The 10,301-nt window shown below is 51.4% G+C and overlaps 1 protein-coding gene across 1 annotated transcript; it reads left to right on the top strand.

Moving 5' to 3' along the window:
• Positions 1 to 360: 360 nt before the first annotated feature.
• On the top strand, positions 361 to 9,644 carry PBK (PDZ binding kinase). The gene is made up of 7 exons (XM_010583213.1): positions 361 to 409; positions 1,495 to 1,585; positions 2,186 to 2,328; positions 4,066 to 4,235; positions 5,170 to 5,299; positions 6,945 to 7,121; positions 9,439 to 9,644. The coding sequence occupies exons 1-7, from the start codon at positions 361 to 363 to the stop codon at positions 9,642 to 9,644; spliced, it is 966 nt and encodes a 321-aa protein (XP_010581515.1).
• The last annotated feature ends 657 nt before the right edge of the window (positions 9,645 to 10,301 follow it).

A 10,301-nucleotide genomic window follows, 5' to 3' on the forward strand; every position in this document is an offset into this window, starting at 1 on the left:
GGGGGGGGGGTCAGCCCCGCCGGGGACACAGCGGTGACAAGCTGCGGGGTGACGCGGGGGAAGGAGGGAGCCCACGGAGCTGGGTGTGCTGGAAAGGACGTCCCTGCTTCAGCTGTCAAACCCGCTTGCTGAGCAGTGCCGGGAGAAGCTAAATTAGCAGTTGGGAACTCCCAAAGGGTGTCATTCATGTAATTTTATGTCCTTTGATGTGCTGTTGTGGTATCTGTAATGCCGCTGTGTGGATTAGGGCTTGAGCCCCGCACAGCTTGTCCTCCTGAGTGGTTCCCTCCAGCGTTTTTTGGGGTGGAGGTGTAATAAAGTCTCTCCTCTCTGCTGTAGGGATCAGGACAGTTTGCAGCGATGGAAGCCTTCAAGTCTCAAAACAGCCTGGCCCACAGGGAGAAATCTGGTGAGTCGCATTCAGGCGTGAGCCCTAAATCTTGCCAGAGGGGCTGGCGGGGAAACAGAATGCTTTGGGGGCTCTGTGCTTTGCCACGGGGGTGGGGGGCAATGGGTGTTAAACCGGCCTGTTGGGGGTGGGTGTCGTGGTTTAACCCCGGTGGGCAGCTCAACACCACTCAGCCGCTTGCTCGCTCCCCTCCCTGCCCCGGCAGGATGGGGGAGAGAATCGGAAGGGTAAAAGTGAGAAAACGCAGGAGCTGAGATAAAACCAGTTTAATCGGTAAAGCAAAAGCTGCATGCACAAGCAAAGCAAACTCAGGAGTCCATTCACCGCTGCTCATCGGCAGACGGGTGTGTTTGGCCATCCCCATCCTGCATCCCGGTGACTTGGGAAGACAATCGCCATTGTTCTGAATGTTTCCCCTTTCCTCCTGCTTCTCTCCAGCTTTATTGCTGAGCGTGACATCATATGGTCTGGGATGTCCCTGTTGTCATTTGAGGTCAGCTGTCCCATCCGTGTCCCCTCCCAACTCCTTGCATACCCCCAGCCAACTTGCTGGCAGAGCAGTGTGAGAAGTAGAAAAGGCCTTGATGCTGTGCAGGCACTGCTCAGCAATAACTAAACCGTCCCTGTGTTGTTATCGATGCCATTTTCATCACAGATCCAAAACCCAGCCCCATACAAGATGCTGTGGAGAAAATTAATTCTATCCCAGTCAAACCCAGTATGGCTGCTGAGCCCAGAGAGTAGATACGAACCAAAAAGCTGCATCTTAAGATCAGGCTTGAGTATAAAACGTTGCACAGCGCTTTACAGAGAGCTGTCCTGGGTGAGAAACCTAATGAGGGTGGTAGTGATAGCTCAGTGGGCCTGGAGTTCGAATTTGGTAAGATACTGGGGGGGGGGGGGGGGGTTGGAAAGGAGCTTTTCTAAAAATCCAAACTCCTTCCGCATATAGCACAGCGCATACGGTAGAATCATAAGTGTGATTTGTAATTAGAGCATCAGAGCTTGTAGTGAGAAGCTGCTGCTTGCTGTTTGATCTGCAGTATGGAGTCATTTGCGAGGCTGGGTTTCTCTTTTCTTTTTAGATGGGGGGGCAGTTTCTGTCACCATCCCAGCCTCTCCCTTCATGCAGAAGCTTGGATACGGCACTGGGGTCAACGTCTACTTGATGAAAAGGTACGTGTGAGAGCGCAGGCATGAGGTGCTGCTTGGGAACAGGGCTTGGCATCTTTTTTCCTCTAGAATAATATAGGGGATGGAAAGTGCTGCCATCACCAACCTTCTGATGCTGCCTGCACCCCTTCAAATGGGCACGGAGTCGAGGAAGGGGTGTGGGATTTCCAGCTGTCTTGTGTGTGCTGGAGGTATTGGTGCTGGGAAGGAGCCCATCGTTCTGGGATAATCCCATCAGCCTTTCCCTGGCCTGGAATTCAGGCATTTGGGGTCTGTTCCTGGCTCTCCTGTGGCCTGCTGGGCAAGCTGCTTTCCTCCCCGAGCCTCAGCTCCTCCACCTGAAAATGAAAATCCGTACAAATCTTCTTCTCTAAAATGCTTGAAGATTCAATGGAGGAGCACTGTATATGGCAAAGCATTACTATGCGCCTCTGTGGTGTGCGTGCTAGCAAACTTTAGTTTATTTTAGCATTGTTCTTTATTAATTCCACAAAATAAAGGCAGGAGCTCTCCAGAATAGCTCCTCAGTGACCTGTGTGAGCTTTAACCATGGTGCTGCTTATGAATGGAGCAGTTCTGAGATGTGTGGGTTTTCCCATGCAGATCTCCCAGAGGTTTGTCTCGCTCCCCTTGGGCTGTGAAGAAAATTAATTCCAAATGCAACAGGAGCCAGCAGAGCATCTATCAGCAGAGACTGAACGAAGAAGCCAAGATCTTGAAAAACCTCCAGCACCCCAACATCGTGGGTAAGTTTCCAGCACAGCCTGTGTTGCTTCAATTGCAAACCAAGCTGTTGGAGCTGACTCTGGAGCCAGCTGATGGGACACGAGGCTGCTGCAGGGTTTCTCTGCGCTCCCTGGCTCTGGGTTCCTCTCGCACCGAGGGCTGTGGGTTACAGACCTCCCCAACTGGCTCTGGAAGTCTGGAGCCCCAGGGTGTGGTGGCTGGGAGGATGCACAGGGGAAGGATCACTGCGTGCTTGCCCCGTCCTTACGCTTCAAAGATGGGTTGCCAGGCTGCCTGTGCCTTTGGTTGGGCCCACTGTGGACCTTATTAAATCAACTTAGTCTTGCCCTGCGTGATGGGGACTTGGAAGTGTTCCTGGGCTGCCGGGGCAGCACGGTTGGTGGCAGAAGATGGCCCTTGGTGCTTCGTTGCCTGTTGAGATCGGCGTTGGTCACTGAGAGGTGGTTATCTGGGTAAGTTACCCCACAGAAACAGTTACGGTGGGCTCACAAGCTGCTGGTGTGCTGGGGCGGCCCCGGGAGCTGAGAGGTGCCTTGCTGCCGGCTTTGTGCTGCGGGGCAGCTCTGGCATGAGGAGAGCTGCGGGTTGGTTCTGGAGAAACCACTGTCCGCCCCAGGGCTGGGCCAGCACCACAGCTTTAGCTTATGGCCTGAGGGAAAGGAGAGACCACCGTAAAGTTGCAGAGGACAGGCAATATGTTAGTGATATTTGGGATGGCTTCTGTGTGCAGAATAAGGCTCCGGGTCTCACTCTGATGACACACCTTTGTAAGTGAAAATTGAGGCTCTGTGAGGCTCTTGGCTCTCAATGGTAGGAATGTTTTGAGAAGCTGCTTTAGTCTGTGTTTAATTTCTGATCTTATCTTGTCTAAAATCTCTCCTGCCAGTCAGAACAGCAGCTTTGTCTGACTTTATCCTCTTATTTGTGCTTTAAACTATCTTGTGGTCCCTTGTGTTAGAAATCCTGCGTGCAAGGAATTTTGTTTATATCCCTAAAATGGCATGTCTTGCTTCTGGCAGGAATTTAAGAGCAAAGATAGGCTTGACCTTTCACACTGCAAGCATTTCACTGCTTTTTTGTAAAAGGTGCTATAAATCACGAGCAGGATAAGACTTTTGTTATGCTATTATGCAAGACTTTGCCATTTGTAACTCCACCTGAAGAATATTGTTTGCAGACAGGAGTAAAACATGGAGGAGGAAAGATTACATGACAGTCTGTATGGGCGTTAGTCTTAACCTTGTGAAATGGCCCCTGTGAGATGAGGGCTTGGCTTTCCCAAACATCCCCCCTCCGCCTTTTGTCTTGCTTCTGTGGCCCCTTATCTTTGCAACTGGGAATGTCTGTCCTGCAGATCTGTTGCTGCTCTCCTCCCTCCTTTCTCCTGGTTCTCTGTCCCGCAAAGATTGGGGTAAACCTCCCTGCCCCGGCACGGGGTGCAAAGCTGACCTGGGAAGCAACAGGGGAGTGTCTGTGTGCCCTCCTGGAGGAGGGAGCCCCTTTACCTCGACAAGGTTTGTGGCTCGTGCCCGCGCAGGTCTCCACAGACATTCCTGTGGCTTCACCTTGCCATGTGAAGCCGCAAGCCAGGTCCCCCTGGCGTGTGAATTTGTTTGGGGTTGGTTGGAGCTGCTGGGAAAACACCTGGGTAGCAGCCCCAAATGCTCTGGCTCCATTGGGCTGGCAAGCACGCAGAAACTGCTTCGGCTCTTTAACAAATCAATCTTTGTTGGAAGGTTACCGTGCGTTTACCGAGGCCAACGATGGAAGCATGTGTCTGGCCATGGAGTACGGAGGAGAAAAATCTCTCAATGACTTAATTGAAGAAAGAAGTGCAGAACGGTTGGGCCCTTTCCCTGCTGCCACGATTTTCAAAGTTGCCTTGAGCATGGCGAGGGGGCTGAAGGTATGTTTAATATTAACCATAGCTGTTCTGTGTGGAATCATATACACTGGTGACACTGGAAAAATAAACTAATTCGGTGTGTGAGGGCCATGCCAGCAGATGGAGAGCAGATGCTGTGATGCTTCGTATAAGGCCTTGGTGGGTGGTTTTTTTACTGGGGTGCTGTACAGACTCAGGTGAAAAACCGAGCCCTGAAGCTTGAGATTGAAGTAATATAAAAGGGGATGCAATGGAGTTTTTGTCATGAATGTCCTGCTGCCCTCCCCTGGGACTACCTGCTGTCCCTGCTCGCTAGCCAGCTGGCTGCTGGCTCCTGCATCCTTATTGCTGCACCAGGCAGCTGCAGGAAGCTGGTCTTGGCAGTGAAAATGGTTAGCTGATGCCCGTGGCTGCCAGCTGGTGCCGCTTGTGTACCTCCTCTCACCGAGCTGCAGTAGCCACTGCCGCACTGAGGTTGCTTTTAGGGGAAAAAAGAGGGGAATGGAGACTCAGGGGTGCTCTGTCTAAACACGGCATGGCTTCTGAGCCTCCCCCTGGGCTATGCCAGTGGTCAGGGTAAAGCACAGGCTGACCTGGCCATGGCAGCAAGTCCTGTGCTATTGCTGCCGGGGAGATGCAGCTCTGAGCTCCCGGGATAACGCAGATGTGTGCTTGGCCATCAGCTAATACCCGGGCTTCACACCCGCTCTCAAGTACTTGTTGCTAGAGGCGCTTCTTGCAGTCTTTCACTAAAAGGCAACCATAAGCCTCCAAAACTAGGCTGAGTGGAACAACCTGCCCTGTTTTATACATGTTACAGGTACCCATCCTCGAGGTTTTAAGGCTAAATTTGTTAAACATTAAGAAGTTGGTGCTTTGCTGTCCAAATGGCTCTTCCTGCCTCTCCATGGCTGTATCTGTGAGTAGGTGTTAACAACTCCTCTCTGCCTCTTAGTATCTTCACAACGATAAGAAACTGCTCCACGGAGATATCAAGTCTTCAAACGTGGTCGTTAAAGGTGACTTTGAAGCCATCAAGATCTGTGATGTGGGAGTGTCCCTGCCCCTGGATGAGAACATGACTGGTAGGTCGGGCTGCTGGGAAGGGGACCTGAATGCGTGGTGGCTGCCAGAGTTTGGCTCCGGGAGCAGAGTAAACACACTTACCCCTCTGTGTCCTCAGAGGGAAGGACTGGCTCGTGGTTTGCAGCATGTGCAGGTGAAGGGGATCTTCGGAAGGTCCAGCATTAATTCTCCAGACTTGTGACATCTGTTTCGTGCCCTTCCATGCTCACGCATTCACTCCCACGGGCAGGAATGCCATTGTACACGGGATGCTGGATCAGGCCCTGCTGGACCCTGTTGAGGAGATGCTCTTGCCAGAGAGTTAAGTAAATGAATCTTTCTCGTAGGGCTAGAAGGAAGCACGAGCCAACTGTGAGCATTATAAAGACTTCATGTAAATGAGAAGCAGATGTCTAATGGCGTCGTGGCTTGGCTGTGAACAGCAGGAATGTGTTTGGGTTAATTACAAGAATGCTTTTCTCCACTGCTTTACACAGCGCTTGGGCCTGCGACAGCCTCATAATTTATAAAGCTGCTCTATTACATTTTTATTAGTAGCTGTTCCATTTTATAAGGAGCGAGAGAGCTGGAGGCAGCGCCCCAGTGTAATCTCCTGGAGAGGAGTGTGGTTAAAGTATCAGTTTCTGGGCTGGTTTAACAGGAAGAAGTCCTCTCCACCCAGCCCTGATTTTGGCTTTGCTGCCTCATGGTCTTGAGGAGACAACCGGCACCCACCGACAGCGACGGTGCTGGGTCCCTGTCTGTGTGGTAGCCAAGGATTAAAGCACAACAACCCGTGAAGTGTCGAGGGATTTTGGCATTCGCTTCTTGTTACAGGCCAGGCTTTGAAGATCAGCCCTCCAAGAGAAAAGTTTCTTGAACAGTTGAGATTTGCTGACAGCTCGGGAATTTGCTAGGGAGAGCGGGGTGGAAATGTGGCACTCTTCTCTTGGGAGTGGGGCCTGTAATTGAGAGAGGGATATAAGGGATCAAGTCAGAGCTGGTTTTTCCTTCGTTGGGCTGAGAGCTGATCATTTCAACTCTCCCAAGGCTAATTAAGATCAAGGAGGCATTAAATTGAACAAAGTGGTGAGAACTTGGTTTGGGCTGGAGTAAAGAAAGCAGGAGGACTGCATGGCTGGCGGGAGGCACTGTGTGGTGGAGGCTGGCAGAGCCTTGTGAGGACCAGGGTTGGGTTAGCTTTGTCCCCTGGTGTTATCTAGGCCAGGTGCCCTGTGACTGCTGTCACATCTGTTCTGCTTCCCCAGCAGGGGCCAAGCTGAGGAAGGGAGAAACCTGGGTAAAACACAGGTAATTTCTCACTTCTTCATTGTGGAGTGTCTTACAGCAGGATTAAGCTACAGAGCACAGCTCTGGCCTTCTGTCCACGCTCTGCATGGCCTTGGACGCTCCACTGTGAAATCTCCTCACGGAGGTTTTTCCGCAGTCCCCAACGCACATTGCCAGGCCTGTGGAGAAGCATGAGCCCCCGTGGGTCTGGCACTGCTGCAGAGCAAGCCGCAGGTTACAGGGGCTTTGAGACTACACAGATATGAATGAAAAATAGGTTCAGGCCCCTAAAAGATCCTGCTGTGTGGCGAGCTGTGACTGTGTCTTAGTGTCTCAAGTCCCAGCAGAGACCCAAGCTGTGGTGTTTCCTTCCAGTGAGTGACCCAGAGATGTACTACATCGGCACTGAGCCCTGGAAGCCCAAGGAAGCCCTGCAGGATGACGGTGTGATCACCGACAAGGCTGACATCTTCCCTTTTGGGCTGACTCTCTGGGAAATGATGACCCTCTCCGTGCCCCACCTCAACCTGGATGATGACCCTGATGACGAAGGTTTGTTTCTATACCTTGCTGGTGAGCAACTTCTGCTCCTAGAAATGCTTTCCTCTCTTAGTAGGATTGATATCTGCAGCATGTGTTAGTACCCCCAAAATGCTGGGTCTCCCAGAGATGCCATCCAAAGGGCTTGCAAGCGTGTGTCTGTGCCTGCTGCGTCTCCCAGCCCTGCCTCTCTTCACAGGGAGTTCAGTGGGGAGTTTGCTGCAGCACCAAGGTGCTCAGCACTACCCCAAGGCTGCTCTGCAGCGGGTGCTTGCCGGCTTCCTTCAGTGTTTGTGCAGGGGCCTGGGCTGCTTTCAGCTTCGTTTGGCTTAACTCCACCATAAGAAGTTGATAAATGATGGTAACTAATCATTGCAAACCAGTGCTCTTTAAGTGCTCCAGCTGTTTGTCTAACAGCTGGATAGAGCTCTTTGAAATTCGGCTGCTCATCAGATGCCCGTCAGTGCAGTTCGGTAGGCTTGAAATATGTCCCCAACAGCCCTGCAGTGTGCTCGGCTGTCCTCCGGCTCCATCCCACGTCCTCTGCTGTCACAGCAGTGTAGGAGCAATCTGTCAGGCTGTAGCTGTGTGGTGGATGCTGTTGAGATACCACCAAAATGATGCGGCCAGAAAAGCTTAAAATGACATTGTGCTTGAAATGGCGCACAAAAATATTTGAGGCAGCTGAGCCTTTTTGGAAAAGGGAAGCTAAAGAAAGTGTGCTGTGCCCAGGTTAAGGGTGCTCAGGGCTGTACCCAAGCTGCCAAACACCTGCTCATCTCTGACAAAGCACAGAGGAAGCAGGGATTTGTCACAGAATCACAGAATCATTTAGGTTGGAAAGGACCCTTAAGATTAAGTCCAACCATTAACCTAGCACTGCCAAGTCCACCACTAAACCATATCCCTATGCACCATGTCTACACATCTTTTAAATATCCCCAGGGATGGTGACTCAACCCCTTCCCTGGGCAGCCTGTTCCAGTGCTTGACAACCCTTTCAGTGAAGAAATTTTTCCTAATATCCAATCTAAACATCTCCTGGTGCAACTTGAGGCTGTTTCCTTTTGTCCTTTTGTTATCTGGGAGAAGAGACTGGCCCCCACCTGGCTACAACCTCCTTTCAGGTAGTTGTAGAGAGCAATAAGGTGTCCCCTCAGCCTCCTTTTCTCCAGGTTAACAACCCCAGTTCCTCAGCCGCTCCTCATAAGCTCTAGACCCTTCACCAGCTTTGTTGCCCTTCTCTGGACATGCTCCAGCACCTCATCTTTCTTGCAATGAGGGGCCCAAAACTGAACACAGTATTCAAGGTGCGGCCTCACAAGTGCTGAGTATGGGGGAACAATCACTTCCCTGCTCCTGCTGGCCACACTATTTCTGATACAAGACAGGATGCTGTTGGCCTTCTTGGCCACCCTGTCGTTCAGAGTTACATGGAGCAGCCAAGGCAGGGAGTGGATGGGATGGGCAGGGGCTGCTAAGAGCTGCCTGCAGGCAGATCTGTGCCCTGGAGTGATACAAAGCTAAGAATCCTATGGGCTGTGCTGGAAAAACTCTTGCTTCAGCCTTTGCGCTGGCACGGACCCGCAGGCTGGCTTGTGTTTTCTGACTTGGTCTCTAGGCAGCCAGGGGATTTTTCCTCACTCTCCTGCTCTCAGTGTCTCCTGGCTGCAGAGCTTTTTCCCAGCCAGCTCTGCAGGGGTGACTCAGTTATTCTCCTAGGAGAAAGGGGGTAGATAGAGCTTCAAAATAAGTGATTTAAGTCAAAGTAATGATGTATCCTAGGCAGTAATTAGGGATAACAAAGGAATAGCGAAGCTGAGATGAAGGTTACAGCCCACCACAGCCCTGCAAGGCAGGACTTGGGGGTACTGGTGGATGAAAGCTGGACGTGACAGCTTTCTTGCAGCCCAGAAAGCCAACCGTGTCCTGGGCTGTATCCCAAGCAGTGTGGCCAGCAGGTCGAGGGAGGGGATTCTGCCCCTCTGCTCTGATCAGGTGAGACCCCACCTGGAGTCCTGCGTCCAGCTCTGGGGTCCTCAGCACAGGAGAGACATGGACCTGTTGGAGTGGGTCCAGAGGAGGGACACAAAGATGATCTGAGGGTTGGAACACCTCTGCTACGAGGAAAGGGGCTCTGAGCAACCTGGTCTAGTTGAAGATGTTCCTGCTCATGGCAGGGGGACAACTAGATGAACTTGAAATGTCCCTTCCCACCCAAACCATCCTGTGATGCATGAGGGGCAGCCAGGGAGCGAAGCCCCATGACCCAAGGGAGCAGCGCGGTTTCCAGCACCCTTCCCAACACCTTTGCCACTTTCTTGTGCAGATGAATCTTTTGATGAAGACTGCTTCGATGAGGAAGCATATTATGCAGCCCTGGGAACCCGCCCAGCCCTCAACATGGAGGAACTGGACTCATCCTACCAGCACATGATCGACCTCTTTTCTGTCTGCACCAGTGAGGACCCCAAGAAGCGTCCCTCAGCTGCGTGCATCGTGGAAGTACTGGAGGCAAGTCTGCCCCAGGAGTAAAAGCATCCAAGCTCCCATACCTGTGCTGTGGGTGCAGGAGCTGAGGGATTGAACTTAGAAGAGTAAGGCTGCTCCTGCAGCATTTAGCCTTCTAGGATGTGAAGGCTGCTCTGTGTACTTAAAAACCAGAGCCTAAACTCATTAAACTCTAACCCCTGGTTTAAGGACATGCCTGAGGTGACTGGGGCTTGCTCTGCTTCTAGAGCAATCCCCTTGCACCTGCACTTTTTCCTAAATAAGCTACATGCTCTGTGCAACAGTTTTGCTTTTAGTTGTCACATTACAGCTGTTTTAAAACCCTTCCCTCTCTCTTTGTGTTGAATTAACAACAGTTTTGTGACTGAGATATCAAAAATACATTTTTTTTTTCTTAATCTCAATGTGAAAGTGGTGGGTTTTTCCTCCTAAGGAGCATGTGTGTCTGCTGGGTATGTGCAAGCATTGGTGAGGGCTCTCCTGTAAAGTACTTGTGTTCCTGAGGTGGTCAGGGCACAGTCCCAGCTAACAGAAGAACATTACTGAGGGAAAGCAGCTGCAAGCTCAAGGAAAAGGTTTCCTGACACAACAGCTTGTTACACAGAATCATACCATGGTAGAAAAGGGTCTAGGGTCAAGAAAGAAAAAACAGTCTCTTGGGGATTTGTTAAAGGAAAGCCT

This window comes from Haliaeetus leucocephalus, unplaced genomic scaffold (assembly GCF_000737465.1).
Source record: "Haliaeetus leucocephalus isolate CR32 unplaced genomic scaffold, Haliaeetus_leucocephalus-4.0 Scaffold871, whole genome shotgun sequence".
NCBI classification, from domain to species: Eukaryota; Metazoa; Chordata; class Aves; order Accipitriformes; family Accipitridae; genus Haliaeetus; species Haliaeetus leucocephalus.

What these genes read in the sequence shown, in the direction of transcription:
- PBK (XM_010583213.1), top strand. Translation starts at nt 361, where the DNA reads ATGGAAGCCTTCAAGTCTCAAAACAGCCTGGCCCACAGGGAGAAATCT. An exon ending in CCAGCACCCCAACATCGTGG is followed by an intron (nt 2,329 to 4,065) that starts GTAAGTTTCCAG and finishes CTTTGTTGGAAG; the next exon opens with GTTACCGTGCGTTTACCGAG. An exon ending in TGATGACCCTGATGACGAAG is followed by an intron (nt 7,122 to 9,438) that starts GTTTGTTTCTAT and finishes TTTCTTGTGCAG; the next exon opens with ATGAATCTTTTGATGAAGAC.